Here is a 27,027-nt window from a genome sequence, read left to right as displayed (position 1 = left end):
GCCATGGTTTTTAAGGACGAGTAGGATTTTGATAATGATAAGGAAAAACATTCTAAGTAAGGGAACAGTGTGGGTAGAAATGAAAAGTATAAAACATTTGAAGAATGCGGGATGGCTGGACTAGGCATATAGGAAAATGGTGAACTAAGATGGGAAGGTAGGTTGAAGCCATATTACAGATAATGCTGAGTTGTCTGTACTTAATGGGTTTAGTGTAGTAGAGTTTGTGACTTAATATTTTAAGGTTTGTTTTGGTAGTAGATTGTTCCACTACTGTTTACTACAGAAAATGAAACGAGTAACACATTCTGAATAGTGAGTGATTAGAACAATAGATAATAGGTGTTAAAAGAAGACAAACAAGGAACATTTAGCCTTAAGTTGTAGGACAAAAAAGACATAGCATTCCGTTAGTTAAGATGATGCCAGGCAGTTTTTACAAAGTGAGCTAGATATTGACCTTTTCTGAGAAAGCTTGCTGATATTTCAATTCATTAAAAAAAAATTGTCAGATTTAGTGGCAAAAAAAAAAAAAAATTGTCATATAGCAGATGCATCTTCACAATAGCATATTAAGTAAGGTTAAAATGATCACCAACTAAAGTTTTTAATGTTGTTCAACTGAGGGCCATATTTATATTTTGTAGTTTGGCAGTTGATAGTTCTAGCAGGAATATAGGTTGGGTTTTTTTTTTATTATTATTATTTTAACTAGCCTCCTAGTGATAGTAGCTGTGGCTCTTTAAAATGCGAGATTCTTTTTTTTTGAGATTATGACCAATTATAGATTATTTCCCCGTACTCTGACACTCAGGGCAACACAATAGTCTATGTTTAGATAATTCCTATTTATAACATATGGAATTTATTGATGATTTGAGCGTTAGCTTGAATTTTGAGGGAAATTTTAAAGAAGTATAACTGAGGAACCTTTTTTTCCTTCCAATTTTTAGGATACAGAGATAACTGGTTCTTGTTTACTGATATGGCATAGGATTGACTAGAGTTATATGTGTGTTGCTTCTTGATTACAATCAATTAATAATACCTTGGCATTATTTAATTTTACATTTAACATGTGCTTATTACTGTTTGTTTGGGACTTGCCTCCCCTTTAGGGTCAAGAAAGTGATTCATCAGAGACCTCTGTGCGAGGACCACGAATTAAACATGTCTGCCGAAGAGCTGCTGTTGCCCTTGGCCGAAAACGAGCTGTGTTTCCAGATGACATGCCCACCCTGAGTGCCTTACCATGGGAAGAACGAGAAAAGATTTTGTCTTCCATGGGGAATGATGGTAGGTCAGAATGTCAAACTTGGAGTCTGAGTAGATATATGTGTTGTTGGCTGCTTATCCTGGGAATGCCTAATAAGTTCTTCATAGCATAATGTGTGATGATGGGTCCTCCAAAATACTGAAGTGGGGGGGAGGCCAGTGTGGGGTAATGCATGTACACGGATTTTTATTAGAGGACTTGCCTGAGAGTGGAGGGTCAAAGAACCAGGGAGGGTGAGAAAAGTTGTGTGATGGCTCTTCAAGGCTGACTCCAGTGAAGGAAGGAGGAAAGGAAGCTGGGCAATATTTTCCTAGAGAGCCGTGCACTCTGAGCAAGGTTTGGCAAGGCTGTTGAGGAATCTTCTATTTCCGAGGCAGAGACCTAATTTAGTAATCTGCCAGAGCCACAGCCTAGGAGTAGTCCCCATGAAATGTAGTCTTTGTGGATTGTAGAGTTGGCCAGTAGTGCTCTCTGGCTAGAGGTCTAGGAGACACATTCTCATGCTTTACCATCTATTTCTTCAATGCTGGGTAGTTGCTTACATAAAGTTTAGAGGTATAGAGAATCTTTAGAAGTATGCTGTTTATATTATTGTCTTAGGTAAAGCTGTGTTTTGTTTTTAGTGTTTAAGTTTTTCTTTTAATAAGCTACAAATTACAGGTTTTTCTTAACATTTTAGTGTTTTTAAGTAAATTCTCTGTATGATATTTAATTTTTTTTATTATCTTTATTTATGGGATAGAGACAGCCAGAAAATGAGAGAAAGACGGAGATAGAGAAGGAGAGAGACAGGAGCCAGGTGGTGGCACACCTGGTTAAGTGCTCATATTACAGTGTGCAAGGATCCAGGTTGAAGCCCCTGGTCCCCACCTGCAAGAGGAAAGCTTCACAAGTAGTGAAGCAGGGCTGCGGGTGTCTGTCACTCCTCTATCTCCCTCTCTCTTCTCACTTTCTCTCTGCCTCTATACAATAATAAAGATGAAAACTTAAACAAGAAAAAAATAATTTTAAAATTATTTAAAAAAAAAAAAGAGAGAGATACCTGCAGATCTGCTTTCCCCCTGCAGGTGGGGACTGGGGGCTTGAACCCGATAGGCCTTCCACATTGTAACATGCACTTAGCCAGGCATGCCACCACCCGGCCCCTGTATAATTATTTTTAAGTATTTCGCCAGTTTTTAAAATTCAGATAGATAGAAGAGGGAGAGGGAAACAAACCAGACATTGAAGTTCCTTCCAGTGCCGTAGCACCTCCCATATTGTTGCAAACATGGCACGGCACATGTCCTACCCACTGAGCTATCTCTCTGACCCTGAATATTTTATACTAAAATGTATGTATGTATGTATGTATATATGTATGTATATATGTATGTATGTGTATGTGTGTATGTATGTCTGTGTAAGTATGTATGTATGTGTGTATGTATGTGTGTGTGTATATATGTATGTATGTATGTATTTACTGTAGCCCCAAGTAAAGCTACGGTTGAATGTATGGATTTTGGGGGTCTTCCCTTCTGTCCCCTGTAAGTACTCCAATCTCCCTCAGAACTAAGGACATTTCTTTAACAGACAAGTCATCAATCGCTGGCTCAGAAGATGCTGAACCTCTTGCTCCCCCGATCAAACCAATCAAACCTGTCACCAGAAACAAGGCACCCCAGGAACCTCCAGTAAAGAAAGGACGGCGATCCCGGCGGTGTGGGCAGTGTCCTGGTTGCCAGGTGCCTGAGGACTGTGGTGTTTGTACTAACTGCTTAGACAAGCCCAAGTTTGGTGGCCGCAATATCAAGAAGCAGTGCTGCAAGTGAGTGGGTGCTTTTACTCTCAGCTAGATTGTTGCAAAGATATATCAGAAAACTGAATGTAGTTGTAGTGAGTCTCCTCAAATGGCAAGATTAGTGAAAGACTCCTGAGTTTGTGATGTGGCTGGGTTTTTCTTTTGTCTTTTCTTTTTATAATTTATGATGAATAGTGGTTTATAAGACTGTTAGATTAAAGGCATAGTTCCACACATCTGGGTGGGGGAGGGAGGTAGAATAATGGCTATGCAAAGAGACTCTCATTCCTGAGACTCCAAAGTCCCAGGTTCAACCCTCCGCACCACCTGAAACCAGAGCTGAACAGGGCTCTGGTAAAAATTAATCAATTAATCAATTAATTTAATTCCACACAGCACCCAACACCAAAGTTTTGTGTCCACACCCTACCAAGAATTGTGACTGGTTTAGTCTGTGCTTCAGTAAGGAAGATGGGCTAGGGGGAGGGAGTGGTTCACCTGGTTAGGTGCACATGGTACCATGCACAAGGAGCTGCAGAAGGACTAGGGTTCCAGCCCTTGTTCCTCAACCTGTAGCAGGGACGCTACACAAGCATAGAATATGCAGTTCTATGATTTCATTTAGTTTGGCCTTAAACAGTAGTCTTGTCTGATCCCATCAGTAGAAAGAAGTGCTGTAATTTACAAATCAGTGAAAAGGCACATGATAGCAAGATAAAAGTGAACTAAGTATAGGGATTGAAATTCAGTTTTAGATTTCAAATCTAATTTGAGCCACATTAAGTTTGGTTTCAAATGAAGTTTGGATTTCATGTAAATTGAGGGGTGAAATCTGTATTAAGTTCCTGAGACAGTGCTACAGTGTAATAGCAGACATTGTTGAGTAGTGTTGCTCTATTTTGTATTCATATTACCACATGAATATTAAATATTAATCTCCTAAGGAAACAGCTGATTTGACTAAAAAAAAATCAACTGCTATTTGTGTGTTATGCTAGTCAGTATTAAGTTACAATAAATTTGAGTCCTATTTCACAAATAATTTGTTATGTTCCCTTTAAAACATAAAGATAGGTAAAACAGCTCATCAAAGACTCCAAAAGCTCAGATTCAATCTAACTTAAGCAGTCCTTATTTCTGCAGTGAAATGAATCTCAGTAAAGTGATTCTTACAGCTTAACACTCATTTCAGTTGCCTCTCATTAAATGTAGTTTATGGTATATCTTATTATTCTAGGATGAGGAAATGTCAGAATCTACAGTGGATGCCTTCCAAAGCTTACCTTCAGAAGCAAGCAAAAGGTAATGTTGTGAAAAGATCTTCACCTAAGTATTTCTTGCTTTAGTAGTCATGTACATTTAGTGTAAAGGAAAGACAACTTTTAAAAAAAAAGTCCTGTTCTTTCCCTGGGAGTTGATGATGACTAAAGCTAGATGATAGGTATACAAGGTTAATATTACTATTGTCGTACCATGGAATATGTTTGAAAATTTCCACAATGAAATTAATTTTTAGTCTATATGAAAACTGTAGTATGGGGTAGGTAGCATAATGGTTATGCAAAGAGACTCATGTCTGTGGCTCCAAAGTCTCAGTTTCAATCCCCCACACCACCATAAGCCAGAGCTGATCAGTACTCTGGTAACATTAAAAAAAAAAAGTTAGAAAAAAGTTACATTCCACTTTTATTATTATTTTAAAAAATATTTTATTTATTAATGAGAAAGGAGTACATGTGGTACATGTGCTGAGTGAACTCAGGACCTCATGCTTGAGAATCCAATGCTTTATCTACTGCACCACCTCCCAGACCACCATTCCACTTTTTAAAACAGTAAAAGAACTGTTTTCCTAGACCAACTTGACATTAACTTTCTTGATTCTGTCTGTGTCAAATCAGTTGTGAGAAACTTAGAGTAAGATTATGTTACACTCCTATACTTATACTTTAAATAAAGAATTTCCCACATCAAGATAATCATGTCTTTTTTTAAAAAAAATAGCTGTGAAAAAGAAAGAGAAAAAATCAAAGACCAGTGAAAAGAAAGAGAGCAAAGAGAGCAGTGTTGTGAAGAGCTCAGTGGACACTAGCCAGAAACCTACCCCAGCAGCAAGAGAGGATCCTGCCCCAAAGAAAAGCAATAGTGAACCTCCTCCACGAAAGCCTGTTGAGGAAAAGATCGAAGAAGGAAATGCCTCTGCCCCAGGACCTGAGTCCAAACAAGTGACCACTCCAGCTTCCAGGAAGTCCAGTAAGCAGGTCTCCCAACCAGCACCAGTCATTCCCCCACAACCACCTAACACAGCACCACCAAGGAAAGAAGTTCCCAAGACCACTCCTAGCGAGCCCAAGAAAAAACAGCCACCACCACCAGAATCAGGTAAGTGAGGAAAAGCAAGAAGGAGATGTTACTGGACCAGAAGTATGACAACGCACACCTGAATGTATTAAATTGTATTTGGTACACGAAAATGTATTGTGAGTCTCTGGGTCAAGAGAATATATTCTCTTTGAACTCATGGGATAATTTAATGCCAATAAATAGAGACATAAAACCATCGATATCGGAGATACTGTATGATTTTCCTATTTAAGATTGGGTGTAAATATTTTTTCCCTAATACCCTTTCATAGGTCAATCATTCCTAAACTAAATCGTTGCTATTTACTATTAACTGTAGGTTTAGTAACATCTGACTGCAGTTTATTTTGAATTCTTTAGGTCCAGAGCAAAGCAAGCAGAAAAAAGTGGCTCCACGCCCAAGTATCCCTGTAAAACAAAAACCAAAAGAAAAGGTGAGGAGAGATTTGTTTCTCAGCCATTCCTCAGGCATGTGTTCCATAGGGAAATAGCCTTATCCTGACATTTACATGATTGAGTGAATGAAACTGCATTTTTGTGTCTAGGTAGATGGCAGTGATCTGCTTTTTAAATTCTTTAAAATTTTTTTTTGTGGGTCTGGAGTAAATTCAGGGCCTCAGGCATATACAGTACTACTAAGTAACCTCCCAGGTGCAACCTTTTCATTATTTTCATCTAGAGAGAAACAATAGAGAGGGAGAGAGAGACACAGAGCAATGAGAAACACCACAGCAGTGTTCTGTGATCCATGAAGCTGCACTGGTATTTTCACGAAGTGCTGGGGCTTGAACCCGGGCTTCACTTCTGTTCAAGGCTTGTGCTTTGTCTAGGTGAACTATCTCCAGGTTTCTGGAATTTCATATATAAACTTCAGGCTTAGGCTTTTTCTCATTTCTCTCTTTTAAACATTTTTTTTGTTTTTACATTTTTATTTATTATTGAGTGGAGAAATTGAGAGGGGAGGGAGAGAGACAAACACTTGCAGTGCTGTTTTACCACTCTCAAAGCTTTCCCCCTGCAGGTGGTTGCCAGGGGCTTGAACCTGGGTCTTTGTGTACTGTAATGTACACTTAACCAGGTGTGCAACCACCTGGCCCCTCGTTTCTTTTTCTGTCTCTCCCCCCTTGCTTTTTCCCTTGTGGCTCCACATGCTCATGTTATGTTTTGTTGCAGGGTCTTCAGCATAGGTGTTTTTTTGCTCTCAACATCCTTTAGCAATATTTGCCACCCATCTTTGTGTGTCCACTTTTTAAGAATCTTCAGGCTCCACTATCTTCTCATGTCATCATAAGGTGCACATGAGTATCCTGACTAATGTTCTCAGGCATCAGCTATGCTGTAAATAGACGCAAATGCCAAGTTCTTACTGGGCTGTACTCCAAAGTCATGATCCTATTTCTAAACCATGATGGTGAAGTATAGTTCTTATATGGGTGAACTCGAACTCACTGATGATTACACAGCTGGGGTAAAATTGTCATGAATCTCACAGTCAACTAAGAAAAGTGTGGTGTGATCAGCCCTGGTTTGAAGTGTAACTCAAAGATCTAGAAAAATAGCAGAATATCTTGCTCCCACTCTTATCAATTTGGTTGCATTATATTGATAATTTCAATGATAATCATGACCACAAAGAAATAAGACAAAAATACAGTGGGGCGAAAATCCTGGTATTCTCTTTAAGGATATAATAAATACATCCAAATAAAATATCTCAATTGGCAAAAAAAAAAAAAAAAAAAAAACTTGAAGATTATTTCTCTGTTTTTGTCAAGTGTTTATGTTGGGAACATGTTGTCCATATTTTATTAATTTTTTTTTTCATTTGCATTACCACCTGTTGTAAAAGTAAAGACAAGTAGGATGGACTTCTTTGTTCTTTATTTATCTTCTATCTACTTAGGAAAAACCATCTCCAGTCAATAAGCAGGAAAATGCAGGCACTTTGAACATCCTCAGCACTCTCTCCAATGGCAATACTTCTAAGCAAAAAATCCAGACAGATGGAGTGCATAGGATCAGAGTGGACTTTAAGGTACATGTAACTATGTCCTGAGTGTCATGCACTTTTAAATCATGGGAATGGTGTTGACGTAGGAAATTCAACACCGTGTTGGGGAGTAAATAAGAACTACTGTTAGCAGTTGATCTCAAGGGTGTGAGAGCTTTGGTCTGTGGTGGAACAACAAAGGCATTGAAACATAAGCCCCTGTCCTATGCATTAAAGTACAATTAGATGAGTATAGCATCTGAGGTAGTAATTCTTTCTCATAGGAATTGTCAGACCACTGTGCATTCTTGAATCAGCAAAACTCCCGAGGGAAATCCAATTCCAGGTTATCTTTGCAATATAATTAATATGAATGAAACTAGTAGTGAACCTGCTAACAGTTTCTGAGATTAAAAATTTTACATTTAAAGCAGCAGTTAGTTTTGAACTTAATTAAATGAAATACTCTTGACATTCTGATATCATTCAAGTTTTACACATTTTATCTTTATTTTCCATCCAGAATTTTGTTACTATTCAAATGTTTTTTCTTTTTTAACTATTCAACTTTTTAAATTACCTTTCTCTTTTCACAGGAGGACTGCGAAGCAGAAAATGTGTGGGAGATGGGAGGCTTAGGAATCCTAACCTCTGTTCCTATAACACCCAGGGTGGTTTGCTTTCTCTGTGCCAGCAGCGGGCATGTAGAGGTAAGGTGCCTCTGATGGACCTGAAAGCTTGATTTGTAGATTTTTTCTGTGATAAAAAAATTTTCTGTGACTGCTGGTGGCCCTTTTCCCTCCTCTTTCTTCTTCTTCTCCTCCTCCTCCTTCTTCTTCTTCTTCTTCTTTATTTTTGTGTATATTTATTTATTTATTGCTACAAGAGAATTTGAGAAGAGAAGGGAAATAGGGAGAGAAAAGGAAAGACACCGTAGCACTGCTTGTGAGGATCCATCCTGCAGCTAGGGACCAGGCACTTGAACCCAGGTGCTACACACTGTAATGTGTGTACTCTACTGGGTGAATATCCCTCCACCCCCACCTGGCCCCTGATAACTTATTTTTAAATAGTAGTTAGAAAGGATAGCCAGAGTTTGTAATTGTTTGGTATATTGCGGAAAACCTTTAAAAACCTCTATAGTTGTGATGACACAGGAACTTTGGTGGTGAGCTATACATGCACATATGTACATAGGTAGGAACGTGTACACTTAAAATCTTATACTATTGTAAACCAATGTTAAATGAATAAAAAAGCGATTGTGGGCAGGATGATACAGTGACTAGAGCTCTGCATTTGTAAACACTAGTTCCTGAGCTTAGTGCATGTGCCATGGTTAAGCTCTGGTGGTCTCTCTCTCCCTCTCTCCTTATTTGTCAAATACATCTTTTTTAAAAAATTGCAGGGAAGGGGGTCGGGCTGTAGCGCAGCGGGTTAAGCGCAGGTGGCGCAAAGCACAAGGACCGGCATAAGGATCCCGGTTCGAACCCTGGCTCCCCACCTGCAGGGGAGTCGCTTCACATGCGGTGAAGCAGATCTGCAGGTGTCTATCTTTCTCTCCTCCTCTCTGTCTTCCCCTCCTCTCTCCATTTCTCTCTGTCCTATCCAACAACGACGACAACAACAATAATAACTACAACAATAAAACAACAAGGGCAACAAAAGGGAATAAATAAATAAAATAAATATTTTTTAAAAATTGCAGGGAAGACAAAACTTAACACATGTGAATAAATAAAACCCTGTTCCGTCTCTCCCCTCTCATATACTTTGTGTAGACTTCTCTTACTGTTACTTAGAACATTCTGTTAAATTTTGTGTTGTCTTTATTTTATTACATTATTCTATATTTAAAAAAAATATTTATAAAAAGGAAACATTGACAAAAATCATAGGATAAGAGGGGTATAACTCAACACAATTCCTACCACCAGAACTCCATATCCCATCCCCTCCCCTGATAGCTTTCTTATTTTTATCCTTCTGGGAGTATGGACCCAGGGTCTTTTTTTTTTAATTTCTTTATTAGAGAATTAATGTTTTACATTCGACAGTAAATACAATAGTTTGTACATGCATAACATTTCCCAGTTGTCCATATAACAATACAACCCCCACTAGGTCCTCTGTCATCCTTCTTGGATCTGTATTCTCCCTACCCACCCACCCCAGAGTCTTTTACTTTGGTGACATTATTCTATTATTGCCACTTTAGTTCCCTAAAACACCTTGTTTATTTTCAGTCAATGTTTAATGACTATGTAGTTTATAAAATACATATATTAATATACCGCTGACTCCTAATGCACGCACGAAGTATACAAATAAGCTTTGGTTTGTATTTCTACATATTATCTGACACACCTCAATGTTTTCATTTTACCCTAGTTTGTGTATTGTCAAGTCTGTTGTGAGCCCTTCCACAAGTTTTGTTTAGAGGAGAATGAGCGCCCTCTGGAGGACCAGCTGGAAAATTGGTGTTGTCGGCGCTGCAAATTTTGTCATGTTTGTGGAAGGCAGCATCAGGCTACAAAGGTACAAAACTAAGTAATAGAATGCATTAGGGTATTTCTTAACTCTACTTATGTCTTTTAATTTAGATTTTGTGCCGATTTCTTTTATGTTGGCTTTGTTTGTCTTGGCTGATTGATTATATATTCAATGTATATTAGGTTTTACTTTGGGAAATGTAAAAGAAAGCATGCCATTGGGTAAAATTCAAAAACAAACAAACAAAACTAATCCGCCTTATAGGACCCAAGACTGAAGTCCTTGTTGGGTAATATATACCCTTGCTCTAACTGAGAGTGAATAATTTGTGATGGTGACCAGGTGACGCAGTGTGTAGATCGTAGGGCTGAGATGCATATAGCCCTGGGTTTGCTCCCTGGAACCATATATACTGGAATGGATCTCTGGTGTTAATCTCTTGTTCATAAAATACAAACAAATATTATTCTTAATGTATTATTTATTGGGTAGAGACAAAGAGGGGTGGGGAAAGTAGAGAGGAAGAAAGAGACACCTGCAGTACTGCTTCAGTGCTCATGAAGCTTTCCTCCTACAGGTGGGGACCGGGGGCTTGAACCTAGGTCCTTGCACATTGTAAGATGTGTGTTCAACTAAGTTTACCACTGCTTGGGCCCTTAACAAATCTTTAAAAAGTAATTCATGGCACATGGCGCAAAGTGCAAGGACTGGCGTAAGGATCCCGGTTCGAGCCCCCGGCTCCCCACCAACAGGAGAGTTACTTCACAGGCAGTGAAGCAGGTCTGTTTCTTTCTCTCACTCTCTGTCTTCCCCTCCTTTCTCCATTTCTCTCTGTCCTATCCAACAACGATGACCTCAATAATAACTACAACAATAAAACAACAAGGACAATAAAAGGGAATAAATAAATATATATATTTTTTAATTCATGAAGAAATATAAACTGTTATTAATGTGTTATACTTACTGGAAGATAAGTATAAATATGAAATGAGTTCCTAGTTATAGATGGAGGTGGTATGATGCTTAGTTTTTTGCCTTGTTTTCTTACAGCAGCTGCTGGAGTGTAATAAGTGCCGAAACAGCTATCACCCTGAGTGCCTGGGACCAAATTACCCCACCAAACCTACAAAGAAAAAGAAAGTTTGGGTGAGTGCACTCTTGGTATTTCAAAGAGAATTATCATACTGCACAATTTATACTAAGAATGTTCTTAGGCGGGGGTAGATAACATAATAGTTTTGCAGAGAGATTGCTATACCTGCAGCTCCAAAGTCAATGTTCAATCCTTTGCACCATCATAAATCAGAGCTGAGCAGTGCTCTGGTAAAAAAAAGAAAAAAAATTCACTCACAGTCACAAGTTGAAAAACAACATCAGAAGAAAAAATAACACTGAGCAGAACTTGGAATGAAGTTGGTGTATTGCACTAAAGTAAAAGACTACAGTGGGGGTGGGTTTCAGGTCCTGGAACATGATGGCAGAGGACCTAATGGGGCTTGTATTGCTATGTGGAAAACTGGGAAATGTTATGCATGTACAAACTATTGTATTTACTGTCGACTGTAAAACATTAATTCCCTGATAAAAAGAGAAGAAACAACATAAAACAAAACACAATAATTTTGGTTGAGGCTGTCAGTTTAACATTCCCTCCCCCCCACCCTCACCCCCGGTTAGGAAAAACCATTTCAGTAAAGAATTTTGCTGTGGAAATTGAATGTGAAGATTTTTTTTAAAAAAAATAATAAGAGATACCAAACAAGAAATCTTGTTCACTTAACTTTTCTTTTTTTCCAGATCTGCACCAAGTGTGTTCGCTGCAAGAGCTGTGGATCTACAACTCCAGGCAAAGGCTGGGATGCACAGTGGTCTCATGATTTCTCACTGTGCCATGATTGTGCCAAACTCTTTGCAAAAGGTATCCTCAGAGCCATTTTATCAACTTTTAGAGGTTGTTCTTGGTGTTTGAAGTTAAACTGGATATGGCTGTGAAGTGAAATACCGAGTGTTAATAGCACAGCAGTAGCATAAAGGACTTGGTGTGAGAGGTTTCCAATTCTATTCCCTGCATCACCAATAGCCTGAGCTGAGTAGTTGCTCTGATTAAAAAGAAAAAAGCCCAGGTTAAGCGCAGGAGGCGCAAAGCGCAAGGACGGGCGAAAGTATCCCGATTCGAGCCCCCAGCTCCCCACCTGCAGGAGGGTCGCTTCACAAGTGGTGAGGCAGATCTGCAGGTATCTATCTTTCTCTCCCCCTCTTTGTCTTCCTCTCCTCTCTCCATTTCTCTCTGTCCTATCCAACAACAATGACAGAAATAACAACAGTAATAACTACAACAATAAAACAACAATGGCAACAAAAGGGAATAAATAAATATTAAAAAAGAAAGAAAGAAAGAAAAAAGCCTAAAAGGTGGTACAGCAGAAAAGGCATTGGACTTTGGAAGTATGGGGTCCCAAGTTTAGGCTCCAGCATTGCATCAGCCAGAAGTTTTGGTATAATCCCTTTCCCTCTCCTTCCTCTCCCTCTCCCCTCCCTCTCTTCCTTCTCTCTTTCCCTCCTCTCTCTTATAAGTAAGTAAATATTATTTTTTTCTTTTTTAATTTTTAAAAATATTTATTCCCTTTTGTTGCCCTTGTTTTTATTGTTGTTGTAGTTATTATTATTGCTGTTATTGATGTTATTGTTGTTGGATAAGACAGAGAGAAATGGAGAGAGACAGGGAAGGCAGAGAGGGGGAGAGAAAGATGAACACCTGCAGACCTGCCTCACCGATTGTGAAGCGACTCCCCTGCAGGTGGGGAGCTGCAGCTCGAACAGGGATCCTTATGCTGGTCCTTGCTCTTTGCTGCTGCGTGCGCTTAACCCACTGTGCTACTGCCTGACTCCCACTTGCTGCACTACCGCCCAACTCCCTTTTAATTTTTTAAATTATATTTATTGGATAGAGACTGCCAGAAGTCGAGAGAATTGGGGGGGGATAGAGAGGGAGGGAGAGAGACAGACAACTGCAGCCCTGCTTCACCACTCATGAAGCTTTCACCCTGCAGGTGGGGGATGAGAGGCCTGAACCCGGGTCCTTGCATATTGTGACATGTGCACTCAACTAGGTGAGCCACCATCTGGCCCCGTAAATATTATTTTTTAAAAAGTCATACATATTATTAAGTTAGTATTTCTCAGAGTGAAATCTATAGACATTTGGTTCTTTCAGATTTTATGTGGTACTGAGTTAAACACTTTATTTTAATAGTTATGCTAGGGGAAAATTTTAATATGTAAATTTAAGTATTTTACTAGCTTAGGATAATGACGACATAAAAGGTCACTATTGAAGGTATTTATGTTTTGCTTATTAGAGATGAAGTAAAAGTTAGGGTCGATGGATAAAGCAGAATGGTAGAGGTTGTTCATAATTCTGAATTATAGAAGATGCTGCTTGAGGTAGCGCAGTGGGTTAAGCGCACATGGCACGAAGGCTCCCCACCTGCCGGGGGGTCGCTTCACAGGCAGTGAAGCGGGTATGCAGATGTTTATCTTTCTCTGCCCCCTCTGTCTTCCCCTCCTCTTGATTTCTCTTTCTTTCTTTCTTTCTTTCTTTCTTTCTTTCTTTCTTTCTTTCTTTCTTTCTTTCTTTCTGTTCCCTTTTGTTGCCCATGTTACTTTACTGTTGTAGTTATTGTTGTTACTGATGTCGTTTTATTGCCCTTGTTGTCTTTTATTTTTGTAGTTATTATTGTTGCTGTTATTGATGTCGTTGTTTCTGGTTAGGGCAGAGAGAAATGGAGAGAGGAGGGGAAGACAGAGAAGGGGAAAGAAAGACAGACACTTGCAGACATGCTTCACCGCCTGTGAAGCAACCCCTTTGTAGGTGGGGAGCCAGGGATAGAACTGGGATTCTTACACTGGTCCTTGCGATTTGCGCCACGTGTGCTTAACGTACTGTGCTACCACCGACTTTCCTCTCTTGATTTCTTTCTGTCCTATCCAACAACAATGACAGCAGTAACAACAGCAACAATAGTAACTACAACAATGATAAACAGCAAGGGCAACAAAAGGGAAAAAAATGGCCTCTAGGAGCATCGGATTTGTATGCAGGCACCAAGCCCTAGCGATAACCCTAGAGGCAAAAAAAAAAAAAAAAGTTGCTGCTTGATACTCATAATGTAAAAGAAATAGGATTAAAAGTATAAATCAATGTAAAACATTAATTACCCAATAAAATTTTTTTTAAGAAAATAAAAGTTTAGGTGGAGAAAAATAAAAGTGTAAATCAAGGGGCCTGGAGATGGCACCAGGTTAAGTGCACACGGTGTGCTGCACAGGGATCTTGGTCAGATCCTGCAGGGGAGTCACTTCACAAGCTGTGAAGCAGGTCTATATGTGTCTGTCTTTCTGTCCTGCTCTCTGTCTTCCCCTCCTCTCTCCATTTCTCTCTGTTCTGTCCTGTCCTGTCCAACTAAAAAAGGAAAAAATGACCACCAGTGGATTCATAGTGTCGGCACAAGCCCCAGCAATAACCCTGGAGGAAAAAAAAGAACAGTAAATCAACTAACTACTTTTTTTAAATGTAGACATGGATGGGGGTGGGAATTGTGTGGAAATATACCCCGCCTATCCTATAGCCTTGTCAATATTTCCATTTTATAAATAAAAAAAAAATTTTTAATGTAAACATGGAATATATAAGAGATGATGTTCTCTTTTTCCATTCTCCTTCTGTTTCATTATTTGAAAACCTAGCCTATGACCTAAAGGAAAGAGTGGCAGTCTAAGAGCTCAGAGTAAGTTCATACATACATCCACATTCCATAGTAGAATTGCAGTGGCATTTATTAATGATACCAGAATAAGACAATATAGGCTTACATTTTAGATCACGTTGATACGTGGAAGTCGAGGGTCCTACGGCTATTGATGTGGGGTTGAAGTCACAGCTGAAAAATCTTGCTTTACTTTCAGGAAACTTCTGCCCTCTCTGTGATAAGTGTTACGATGATGATGACTATGAAAGTAAGATGATGCAATGTGGGAAATGTGATCGCTGGGTGCATTCCAAATGTGAGAATCTTTCAGGTACAGAAGGTTGGAGTCTTTTTATTATAATTTTCTTCTTTTTAGTTACAGCTCCATTTATAGTCCCCAAAGTATTATAGATCTAAAATTAAGTTAGCATTGCTATTTGAACTCCTAAAATACCTTTAACTTTTTGGTATAAGAACATCAATAACGTTAACTTTGTGCTTACTAATCTTGACCTTTTTATAACATTAATTTGCTGTCCTTTGTGGATAAATAATCTAATTCTAGTTCAGTATTAATATTGCCTGTTTGAAAACCAATATGTATGAATTCTTAGGGGATATTAGAAACTTAATACTGTTTCCAATATATAGCTTTGTGTTAAGTTTAGTGGGATGGTTTCTCCCCCCTCCCCCCACCTGAACAGTTCATCATTATAATTTTTGTTTTTGTTTTCCTAGATGAAATGTATGAGATTCTATCTAATCTGCCAGAGAGTGTGGCCTATACTTGTGTGAACTGTACAGAGCGACACCCTGCAGAATGGCGACTAGCCCTCGAAAAAGAGCTACAGATATCTCTGAAGCAGGTTTTGACAGCATTGTTGAATTCTCGGACCACCAGCCATTTGCTACGCTACCGACAGGTAGACTCAAGTATCGTTTTGTTTTCTGAGCTTGTTCTTAGGTGTTTTTTTTTTTTAAAAAAACCTCATAATGGAATGGTGGTTTTTTGTTTGTTTGCTTTTTTTTATCACTTAGTTTTGTCGTTACTTGTTTTTTATCTTAAAACCATTAAAAAAATTCAGAGCCAATAGTAGAACCTTCTTTGCAGTTAAGCCTTTCTTTGGAAAGGGCTTAGTTGCCAGAGACCTTGCTGTTATTGCAAGAAAGTTGTTTTTTACATTCTGATGCCTCTGGGGGAGCCAGTGAAGGACGTCATCTGAGAAACTAACCTAATCAGAGTTGCTTTTTAGAAAAACAGTGATTCTGATTGAAACGAGGAAAGATTGAGAAAGACTGAATGAGAGGCAGGTCGGAACAGTGATTAGGAGGCATAATATAGGTAAGAGAGAATGATGGCTTACTGATAGGTGGTAGTAGTAGCTCTGGGAAATATGGAAGGCTTCTCAGGGAAGCCTTTGAAAACCACCACTTTGGGGCTTGGGAGATAGCATAGTGGTGCTCCATAGTCCCAGGTTCAGTCTCCAGCATTACCATAAGCCAGAGCTGAGTAGTATTCTAGTACAAAAACCCACCATTTTTTCTCTATATAAATTGTGAACTACGTATTTACAAAATAGCCATTGGGATCACAAAGCATAAAAATGGAAAAAGAACATATAATTTTGACTCAAAGCTAGGTTGCTGTTTTAGTAGCACTCCATTTTATTTATTATTTTTTATATTTATTTATTTATTTATTATTTGATAGAGACAGAAATTGAGAGAAGAAGAGGAGTAGAGAGGGAGAGACAGAGACCTGCAGCCCTGCTTCACCGCTCATGAAGCTTTCCCCTTGCAGGTGGGGACCAGGGGCTCGATCTGGGGCCCTTGCGCTTTGTAACATCTGCGCTCAACTACATGCGCCACCAGCCAGCCCCTTATTTATTAATGAGAAAGATAAGAGGAAAGAGAGGAAGAACCAGACATTACTCTGCTGCCGGTGATTGCAAGACCTCATGCTTGAGAATCCAGTGTTTTATCTATTGCGCCACCTCCCGGACCTCGCACTCCATTAAAAAAAATTTTTTTTAAATATTTATTTATTTATTCCCTTTTGTTGCCCTTATTGTTTTATTGTTGTAGTTATTAATGATGTCATTATTGTTGGATAGGACAGAGAGAAATGGAGAGAGGAGGGGAAGGCAGAGAGGGGGGGGTGAAAGGTAGACACCTTCAGACCTGCTTCACCGCCTGTGAAGTGACTCCCCTGCAGGTGGGGAGCTGGGGGCTCAAACCGGGATCCTTACTCCAGTCCTTGTGCTTTGTGCCATGTGCACATAACCCGTAGTGCTATCACCCTACTGCCGCACTCCATTTTTTGAATAGTAAATTTCACTGCTTCCTATCTGAATCAGATAAATTGAAAAGTTCTTCATAAAAGGTTTGAAGTTATCAAGCAGACTTCATAAGCTAGCCTAAGTAAACTAAGTAATGAGATCATTTAAACTTTCCTTTTCTATTATTTGAGAAATTTATGACTACTTTCATTGTGGTTTTTTTTTCTTTCTCTTTTTATTTTTATTAGTGAACTAAGACTAGGTTACAAAATTATAAGATAACAGGGTTATAATTCCACACTGTTCCTCCCACCAGAGTTCTTTGTGCCGTCCGTCCCCTCCACTGGAAACTGCAGTAGTTCCTACAAGGTCACAGAGATGGGTCGAATTCATATCTATCACTATCTACATCTGTATTCTTTTTGCCCCCCCCCCCTTTTTTTCCTATGGTCCTCTCTTCTCTTCCTTTAAAAAAAAAAAAATTTATTTATTTATTTATTCCTTTTTGTTGCCCTTGTTGTTTTATTGTTGTAGTTCTTGTTGTTGTTGTTGCTTATGTCGTTGTTGGATAGGACAGAGAGAAATGGAGAGAGGAGGGGAAGACAGAGAGGGGGAGAGAAAGATAGACACCTGCAGACCTGCTTCACTGCCTGTGAAGTGATTCCCCTGCAGGTGGGGAGCCGGGGGCTTGAACCGGGATCCTTCCTCTGGTCCTTGCGCTTTGGGCCACTTGCGCTTAACCCACTGCGCCACTGCCCGACTCCCCTTCTCTGCCTTTCTAAGTCACACCTACACTTATTACTACTTCCAAGTGCCCTTTCTTTTCCCCACTCTTCTCTCTATATAAGAGAAACAGTGCTTGACTTCCTGTGGTGTTTTCCAGATTCACCTCCTTTTCAATGATGATATAAAAAAACAAGATTCTTGGTGACAGATACTTTGTATTCTGATAGAATTGGGGTTCAGAGCCCTCTGGTCATCTTCTATCATTTTTCATGGTGTTTTTTTAATGAACAAGTTTTGATCACTGCTATGCCTTTTTCCTTAAGCATTGTGGGGATAGAAGTTAGGGTCTCAAGCATGTGCGGCATGTGTGCCACACTAAGCTTTAGCCATGGCCGCCATCTTTATTAATTTTAGTAGAATTTGTGCGCATATCTCATTTTCAGTATTAGATAAAAGAAACATATCTTTCCTGACAATAGGCTGCCAAACCTCCAGACTTAAATCCCGAGACAGAGGAGAGTATACCTTCCCGCAGTTCGCCAGAAGGGCCGGATCCACCAGTGCTTACTGAGGTCAGCAAACAGGAAGAACAACAACCCTTAGATCTGGAAGGAATCAAGAGGAAAATGGACCAGGGGAACTACACATCAGTGGTATGTCTCTATAGCACTTATCAAATTTTAGTGCCAATATATGATTTCTTGGGTCTTTGGGGGGTGGTGGTGATGATTCTGGATGAAAGCATTAATAAGTGATTTCAATTTGATCTGGAAATACCATGCTTTGTATAACTGAAAATGTTAAAGTTATTTTAGTTCTGTGTTTTAGAAAATAGGTTATAATAGAGGGAAAATAATAGCTGAAAAATGGTTCTCTTATCTGCCTTTTATCCTAGTTCTCTGAAAATTTTATATTTTATTAAATCTTTATGAAAAATACTAATATGAAGTCAATTGGTTTGCCCCTTATGAGATGAAATGTAATATATATAGCATATTGCCCTTCAGGGAGTCGAGTGGTAGCATATTGGGTTAAGCCCATGTGGAGCAAAGCGCAAGGACAGGCATTAAGGATCCCGGTTCAAGTCCCCTGCTCCCCACCTGCAGGGGAGTCGCTTCACAGGTGGTGAAGCAGGTCTGTAGGTGTCTATGTCTTTCTCTCCCCTTCTGTCTTCCCCTCCGCTCTCCATTTCTCTCTGTGCTAGCCAACAATGATGACATCAATAACAATAATAATAACTACAACAGTAAAAAACAAGGGCAACAAAAGGGAATAAATAAATAAATTTAAAAATCATGTTGAGTGAAATAAGTCAGAAACTGAAGGATGAACATGGGATGATCTCACTCTCAGGCCGAAGTTGAAAAACAAGATTAGAAAAGAAAACACAAGTCGAACCTGAAATGGAATTGGAGTATTACACCAAAGTAAAAGAGTCTGGGGTGGGTGGGGAGAATACAGGTCCATAAAAGATGATGAATGACATAGTGGGGGTTGTATTGTTAAATGGGAATCTGGGGAATGTTATGCATGTACAAACTATTGTATTTACTGTTGAATGTAAAACATTAATTCCCCAATAAAGAAATAAATTATTTAATAAAAATTTTAAAAAGAATATTGCCCTTTAGGTTTATGGTTTTAAAAATACATGAGAAATGTTTATTATCTCATAGTCCCTGTTTACTGTTTACTTATTTATTCATTTTAGTCAAAGTAAAAAATTGTGACTCTGGATAACTACCAGATATAGCTCATTTATTTGCATTCTCTTGACCCTGCATGTTACTTGTGAACCATATATCAAAGATCTGTGCCAAAGAGAAATTATATTTAATGAAAAAATTGGGTGTTCATTTTCTGTTGGAGCTCTATGCTGGATGGTTTAGGAGGGAAGAGAAAGTGATTTTGAAAGCACACTTATGAGTAACTAATGCTTTCTTTTGGTATACAGTTGGAGTTCAGTGATGATATTGTGAAGATCATTCAAGCAGCCATGAATTCAGATGGAGGGCAGCCAGAGATTAAAAAAGCCAATGGCATGGTCAAGTCCTTCTTTATTCGGGTGAATGATATTAATAGTTTATAATTTTAATGCTTATCTCTGGGCAATTGCCCTGCAAATAGAGTGGACTTATTCTCTTCTATTTGCTATTCTCTTCTATTCTCTTCTGTGTGTATAAAACATCTTTGGGTTTTATTTATTCCTCTAATTTTTTGGGAGGAAGTGGGTGAAGTTGCCAGAACAGATACCAAGATCCTCTTGCTGGCCTTAAATTATTCTCATATTGACAGATAATTTGGTTTTTATGTGTCTTCCAAATGATGTTCATGCTTACATGTTCTTTGTTTTCTTTTATTTCCTTTTTTGTTAGCAAATGGAACGTGTTTTTCCATGGTTCAGTGTCAAAAAGTCCAGGTTTTGGGAGCCAAATAAGGTATCAAATAAGTAAGTAAACTGAATGTTACTTTGTTTCTTCTCTTTTTCTATATATATATATAAACTTTAGGGGTCGGGTGGTGGTGCACCTGTTTTAGCACACATGTTAAAATGTACAAGGACCTGGGCTCAAGACCCTGGTTTTCATCTGCATGTGGAAGGTTTCACGAGTGGTGAAACAGTGTTTTAAGTCTCTCTCTCCCTCTCCCTCTCCCTCTCTCTCTCTCTCTCTCTCCCCACTCTCCCTCCCTCTATCTCTCCTCTCCCCTCTCAATTTCTCTGTCTCTAATAAATAAATAACTGCATATGTGAGGCCTTCATCTCACACACTCACAACTTGAAATTCCTTTTCAGTGCTGGGTTAGAAACAATACTGTATTTTAGAGACAATTATTGTAGGCTTTTGCCCTTTTTTATTTATCTAGTTATTTTGCTATATTTTAGAGAACACGTTTTTAAATTAGTGATGACTCTGGTTCTTTCTCTTCCCCTTTCTCATAAATAAATTGTGTATTGCATCAGAAGTAAAGGACTGGGGGTCAGGCAGTAGCACAGCACATTAAGCGCACGTGGCACAAAGCGCAAGGACCAATTTACGGATCTGGGTTTGAGCCCCTGGCTCTTCACCTACAGGGGAGTCACTTCACAAGAGGGACTTTCAGATCCTGGTGCATGATGGTAGAGAAGGACCTAGGCAGGGGGTGAGTGTTTTTGCACAAAACTGAGAAATTTTACACAGGTACCAACAACTGTGTTTATTCTAAACCATTAATCCCCCTAATAAAAAAATCAGTCAGTCAGTCAGTCAGTCAGAACTGGGGCCTGGTAGAGTGGTGCACCTGATTGAGCACACATGTTATAATGCATAAGGACCCAGATTCAAGCCCCCTAATCCTCACTTGCCAAGGGGAAAGCTGTAGGTGTATCTTTCTCTTTTTTTATTGTCATTTTATTTTATTTTCTTATTTTCTACCAGAGCACTGCTCAGCTCTGGCTTATGGTGGTACAGGGGATTGAACCTGGGACTTCGGAGCCTCAAGCATGAGAGACTCTTTGCATAACTATTATGGTGTCTACCCCTGTCCCAGGTGTATCTTTTTTTAACTTCCCCTTCCCTCTTGATTTCTCTCTGTCTCTATCAAATAAAGTATAAATATAAAATATTAAAATTAAAAATAAATAATTTAAAAATATGTGTAGAGTATTAATGAAGAGTTTTCTAGAGAGCAGCCTCAGATGTAACTAACAACTTTTTAAGTATTTTTTTAATGTTTATTTTTTCATTTTCCCTTTTTGTTGCCCTAGTTTTATTGTTGTAGTTATTATTGTTAGTGATGTCTTCGTTGTTGGATAGAACAGAGAGAAATGGAAAGAAGAGGGGAAGACAGAGAGGGGGAGAGAAAGATAGACACCTGTGGACCTGCTTCACTGCTTGTGAAGTGACTCCCCTGCAGGTGGGGAGCCGGGGGCTAGAACTGGGATCCTTAACGTCGATCCTTGTGCTTTGCGCCACCTGCACTTAACTGCTGTGCTACTGCCCAACTCCAGTAACTTAACAATTTTTTAGTTATTTTACTAGAGTACTGCTCACCTTTGGCTTGTGGTGGTGTGGGGGATTGAACCTGGGACTTCAGAGCCTCAGGCATGAGAGTCCCTTTGCATAACCATTATGCTATCTCCCTCATCCTGACTAAAATTTTAAAATAATTTTTAGAGAATTTTTTTTAATTTTTATTTATTGTTTTCTTTTTTCTTTTATTTATAAAAGGGAAACACTGACAAAACAGGTTAAGAGGGGTACAACTCCACACAATTCCTACCATCAGAACTCCGTATCCCATCCCCTCCCTTGATAGCTTTCCTATTCTTTATCCCTCTGGAAGTATGGACCCAAGGTCATTGTCGGATGTAGAAGGTGGAAGGTCTGGCTTCTGTATTTGCTTTCCCGCTGAACATGGGTGTTGACAGATAAATTGATACTCCCAGCCTGCCTCTCTCCTTCCCTAGTGGGGTGGTGTCCTGGAGGCTCCAGGACACATTGGTAGGGTTGTCTGTCCAGGGAATCTGGTTTGAATCATCCTAGCATCTGGAACCTGGTGGCTGAAAAGAGAGTTAACATACAAAGCCAAACAAATTGTTGACCAGTCATGAACCTAAAGGCTGGAACAGTGCAGATGAAGAGTTGGAGGTGGGGGCCGCACTCCATTTTGTAGATAGCTAGTAGGCATATTTTAGTTCTATTCCAAAGGGCCTGTGGCTATGCTAGTTTTTTTTTTCCCTGAGCCTGAAATCTGATATGCAGGTGGATCCAAGAGAATTTATTAATTGTGGCATATGTTCAAGACCGTGCTATACAGATAACCCAGGTGTCGAAGTATCAAAAAAATCACTATTGATGCTGCAGTGCTGTCATAAAGTCTTCCTTAGGCAGTTTTGGGCCATTGCTTTGTCAGTTTTCAAATTCTGTGACTTGTTCTCACATTCTGTGAATTAGTTGGGAATGGGAGTGAGACCTAACATTATGAGTTTGATTATTCTGGGCAATTCTAGGTATGTCATAGCCATTCAATAAATGCTTGTTGAATTATTTTCAATTATTTTCAGCAGTGGGATGTTACCAAATGCAGTGCTTCCACCTTCACTTGACCATAATTATGCTCAGTGGCAAGAGCGAGAGGAAAATAGCCACACTGAACAGCCTCCTTTAATGAAGAAAATCATTCCAGCTCCCAAACCAAAAGGGCCTGGAGAACCAGACTCACCAACTCCTCTCCATCCTCCTACACCACCAATTATGAGTAAGACATCAAATGAAAAGTCATCTATTTCTCTATAGATGTGTAAATGACTGAATTTGAGTCTAAATTTAAAACAGGTGGATAGCAAAAAAAGACATTTTTATTACATCACTTAATGTAATAATGTGATTATTTTTTTATTCATTTGAAGTGTTAGCAAGGCATTATTATAATCTGTGTCATGGATGATGAAATAGCATAGCTGAACACTAAAGTATTTCTAGGAGATTTTAACTTCAGCTGAATTGTTGGTTTTTCTCTTGGAAATTACACACAGTGTGGCGGCTTTTAACTGCATGTCATTTGGGTTCCAAGGTACAGATAGGAGTCGAGAAGATAGCCCAGAACTGAATCCACCTCCAGGCATAGAAGATAATAGACAGTGTGCATTGTGTCTGATGTATGGTGATGACAGCGCTAATGTAAGTACTTCAGTATGTGGAGTCCTAGTTAGTAGATTTGCATTCGAACTATTTTTCTTATGTGTCTAACCTTGAGTGGATAATGTTTATTTAATGAGTGTCAACTTAGTCTGTGACCCTTGGAGTTTTTCTATAATGTATTTAAAAGATGAGTTGCTTTAAATTAAGATGTTGATTTCTTTTTTAAAATATTTATTTATTCCCTTTTGTTGCCCTTGTTGTTTTATTGTTGTAGTTATTATTGTTGTGGTTGGATAGGACAGAGAGAAATCGAGAGAGGAGGAGAGAAAGACACCTGCAGACCTGCTTCACTGCCTGTGAAGTGATGCCCCTGCAGGTGGGGAGCCGGGGGCTCAACTGGGATCCTTACACCGGTCTTTGCACTTTGCGCCACCTGCGCTTAACCTGCTGCGCCACCACCCGACTCCCGAACATGTTGATTTCTACAGGAAATTCCTCAAAAAGATTTTACAGAAGTTGATAAAATAAAAGTTGCATATAAATAGATTCTTAATGCAAACTTAGGGAAACTTATCACTTTTTGTTTATTTTAGAATCTCTAAGCTTATAGGCTGTTTCCACTCTATAAAAAGGGTATTCTAGAAGGGAGAGAAATGGAAGTAGGAACATTGAAAGATGAATCATGGGTTTATGCATTTCTTTCTTTCTCCTTTTCTTTTCCCTTTTCTTTTCTTTTCTCTTTTTTTCTTTTCTTTTCTTTTCTCTCTTCTCCTTAGCAGAGCAATGCTCAGCTATGACTTAGGATGGTGCTGAGGATTGAACCTGAAAACTCAGAGTCTGTCATAAGAGTCATGTTGCATAACAATTATTCGGTCTCCCCAGACCTGCTTCTGTGCATTTCTAAGTTAAAGAATTGCAGTTGATTTATTGGAGTTATCTTGACTGAGATAGAGCTAATCCAAGAAATTCTCTCTTTACTTTTAGGATGCTGGCCGTTTACTGTACATTGGCCAAAATGAGTGGACACATGTAAATTGTGCATTGTGGTCAGCAGAGGTGTTTGAAGATGATGATGGATCTCTAAAGAATGTGCATATGGCTGTGATCAGGGGAAAACAACTGGTAAGAACATTGGGTAGATTTTATGAGAAGATTCCCTCTTGGCTTCCAGATGTTCTTTCTGTGAATAAATGCTGTGTCCCCTGTTTTTCATAGTACCTTCAGAATGATTAGTTAACAAAGTATTAATATATACTGTAGGCATATTGCTGTTATAAGCCTTGAAGCATAAATTCAGAAAAAGAAAAGTGTACAGATTTTGGTAGATAAATGTGTTCTAAGAAAAATGCATTTATTGTGATGTAGGTAAAGTGATCCCAAAGGTCCCTGTTAAATCAAAAATTTGAGTTCCCACAGGATAAACCTGCATAAATACGTACATGCAAAGGGGATGTGAAAAGTGATTGTAGCAGCTGAGTATAATAAAACGCTATGAAAGGTATATAATTTTAAAAACTATATTGTGAATGGGTGGAGTGGATGAAAGATTATCAGAAAGAAAGAATAGCATATGTGAGGAGACATACATATGTTATCAGCAGCCTGAGAAGTGGTGCAGTAGATAAAGTATTGGACTCTCAAGGGTGAGGTCCTGAGTTTGATCCCCAGCATCATATAGGCCAAAGTGATGTTCTGAATCTCTCTCTCTCTTTTAAGATTTATTTATTTTTTTCTTTTAAGATATTTATTTATTTATTCGCTTTTGTTGCCCTTGTTGTTTTTATAAATAATTACTTTAAAGAATATATGTATAGAAGGGGCCGGTCAGTAGCACAGCGGATTAAGCGCACCTGGTGAGAAGCACAGGACTGGTGTAAGGATACTGGTTTGAGTCCCCGGTTCCCCACCTACAGGGGGGTTGCTTCACAAGTAGTGAAGCAGGTCTGCAGGTATCTTTTTCTCCCCCTTTCTTTCTTCCCCTCTTCTCTCAGTTTCTCTCTGTCCTATCCAACAACAACCAGCTATGACAACAATAACAACCAGAACAAGTGCAACAACAAGGGCAATGAAATGGGAAAAAATGGTCTCCAGGAGCAGTGGATTTGTAGTACAGGCACCGAGCCCCAACAATAACCCTGGAGGCAAAAAAGTGTGTGTGTGTGTGTGTGTGTGTATACACACGTACACGGAGCATAAGTGAAAAGGATTGTCTGGAGGGGATCCCCAGTGATGACTACCAATGTGAGGTAGTGACATACAGGCTAGCTTAAGGAAAATTTTTAATTAATATCATAAGCTTATCTGTTTAGACTAATAAATATAGAGCTGCTTCTGGACCAATTGGTGGCACACCTGGTTGAGCACACATTTTACATTGCACAAGGACCTGGGTTCAAGCCCCCAGATCCCACCTGCAGAAAGAAAGTTTTTAGAGAGGTGAAGCAATATTGCAGGTGTTTCTCTCCCTCTGTTAGCATCCCCCTCCCTCTGGATTTCTGACTATCCAATAAATAAATAAATAAAGATAATTTAAAAAAATTAAAAAGAAATATTAAAAACATAGAGAAACTGTTATGTTCCTGATAGGTGTTTCTGTCTTCTTTGGGTAAATCCCCAGGAATGGAATTGCTGGGTCATAGCACAGTCCATTCCTGATGTCCCAGTATGTCTTCAAATTGCTTTCCACAATCGTTGGACCATTTTGCACTACCACCAGTGGCCCTAGGAATTAGTTCTATTGGATAAAATAGCTTTCTAGCACTATGATACTTTTAGCATTGATCTTTAGAGTTTTGTCTTAAATCATTTGTGCATCCTAGGAAGAAAATTATTTTGACCCAAATTTTACATAAAATTGTAACATTTAAATTTAATAGTTATAGAGTCAAGTAAGCAGTAAGAGAAATAATGCCTTTTAGCAGAGGTTTTTTTTTCCTCTTTTCTTTTCCCCTATTGCTACCCTTGTTGTTTATCGTCATTGTTGTTATTGTTGTTATTGCTGTCATCGTTGTTGAATAGGACAGAGAGAAATGGAGAGAGGAGGGGAAAATGGGGAGAGAAATATAGACACCTGCAAACTTGCTTCACTGCCTGTGAAGTGAACCTCCTGCAGGTGGGGAGCTGAGGGCTCGAACCAGAATCCTGATGTCGGTCCATGCGCTTTCCACTATGTGCGCTTAACCCACTGTGCCACCACCCGGCTCCCAGCAGAAGTTTATGGATCATATTAACTGTAATTTAGCAGATTGCTAACAAATAAAATGAATTGTGCAAAAATCAGAATGGGGTGGTTCTGTAGAGATGGGAATTAGCTTAGAACTCTTGAAAGTCTGAAAAGCTCTCTGTTCTTTCTGATTATTAGAGATGTGAATTCTGCCAAAAGCCAGGAGCCACTGTGGGTTGCTGCCTCACATCCTGCACCAGCAACTATCACTTCATGTGTTCCCGAGCCAAGAACTGTGTTTTTCTGGATGATAAAAAAGTATATTGCCAGCGACATCGGGATTTGATCAAAGGCGAGGTAAGAGAGCTTTAGCTGTTTTTTAAATTTTCTAGAAATTCGGGGGAAAGAGGTTGAAATTGGTAGTGTGGTCAGTCTTACTTTTCTTTCCTGTTAGATTTTCCCAGACTCACCTTTTATGAGAAAGACCACTAGTGAAACAGAAGGGTGGTGGGTGATTTTGAAATACGCTCTGTATTTTCCCTCTGAGACAGTCAGTATCATAAGATTAATGTGTAGGGATA

At 39.1% G+C, this 27,027-nt stretch overlaps 1 protein-coding gene across 5 annotated transcripts in view; it reads left to right on the top strand.

Annotated features, from left to right (window-relative positions):
- The window catches only part of KMT2A (lysine methyltransferase 2A), a 102,000-nt gene that overhangs the window by 43,561 nt on the left and 31,412 nt on the right, over nucleotides 1–27,027 (top strand). For 3 of the 5 annotated variants that reach the window (XM_060179976.1, XM_060179974.1, XM_060179973.1), the window contains 19 exons: nucleotides 1,119–1,296; nucleotides 2,852–3,086; nucleotides 4,297–4,361; nucleotides 5,064–5,441; nucleotides 5,784–5,857; nucleotides 7,327–7,458; nucleotides 8,010–8,123; nucleotides 9,805–9,951; nucleotides 10,960–11,055; nucleotides 11,707–11,827; nucleotides 14,875–14,997; nucleotides 15,396–15,580; nucleotides 18,142–18,315; nucleotides 19,617–19,727; nucleotides 20,038–20,111; nucleotides 22,707–22,900; nucleotides 23,216–23,322; nucleotides 24,268–24,405; nucleotides 26,645–26,803. In XM_060179976.1, the coding sequence (XP_060035959.1) occupies nucleotides 1,119–1,296; nucleotides 2,852–3,086; nucleotides 4,297–4,361; nucleotides 5,064–5,441; nucleotides 5,784–5,857; nucleotides 7,327–7,458; nucleotides 8,010–8,123; nucleotides 9,805–9,951; nucleotides 10,960–11,055; nucleotides 11,707–11,827; nucleotides 14,875–14,997; nucleotides 15,396–15,580; nucleotides 18,142–18,315; nucleotides 19,617–19,727; nucleotides 20,038–20,111; nucleotides 22,707–22,900; nucleotides 23,216–23,322; nucleotides 24,268–24,405; nucleotides 26,645–26,803 (2,805 nt within the window). The remainder of the gene's footprint in view (nucleotides 1–1,118; nucleotides 1,297–2,851; nucleotides 3,087–4,296; nucleotides 4,362–5,063; nucleotides 5,442–5,783; nucleotides 5,858–7,326; nucleotides 7,459–8,009; nucleotides 8,124–9,804; nucleotides 9,952–10,959; nucleotides 11,056–11,706; nucleotides 11,828–14,874; nucleotides 14,998–15,395; nucleotides 15,581–18,141; nucleotides 18,316–19,616; nucleotides 19,728–20,037; nucleotides 20,112–22,706; nucleotides 22,901–23,215; nucleotides 23,323–24,267; nucleotides 24,406–26,644; nucleotides 26,804–27,027) is intronic. The other 2 variants (XM_060179977.1, XM_060179975.1) reach the window with 1 other exon arrangement.

This window comes from Erinaceus europaeus, chromosome 20 (assembly GCF_950295315.1).
Source record: "Erinaceus europaeus chromosome 20, mEriEur2.1, whole genome shotgun sequence".
Classification (NCBI taxonomy): domain Eukaryota; kingdom Metazoa; phylum Chordata; class Mammalia; order Eulipotyphla; family Erinaceidae; genus Erinaceus; species Erinaceus europaeus.
The sequence above is the reverse complement of the archived record's forward strand: the minus strand, read 5'-3'. Positions and strand labels throughout refer to the sequence as shown.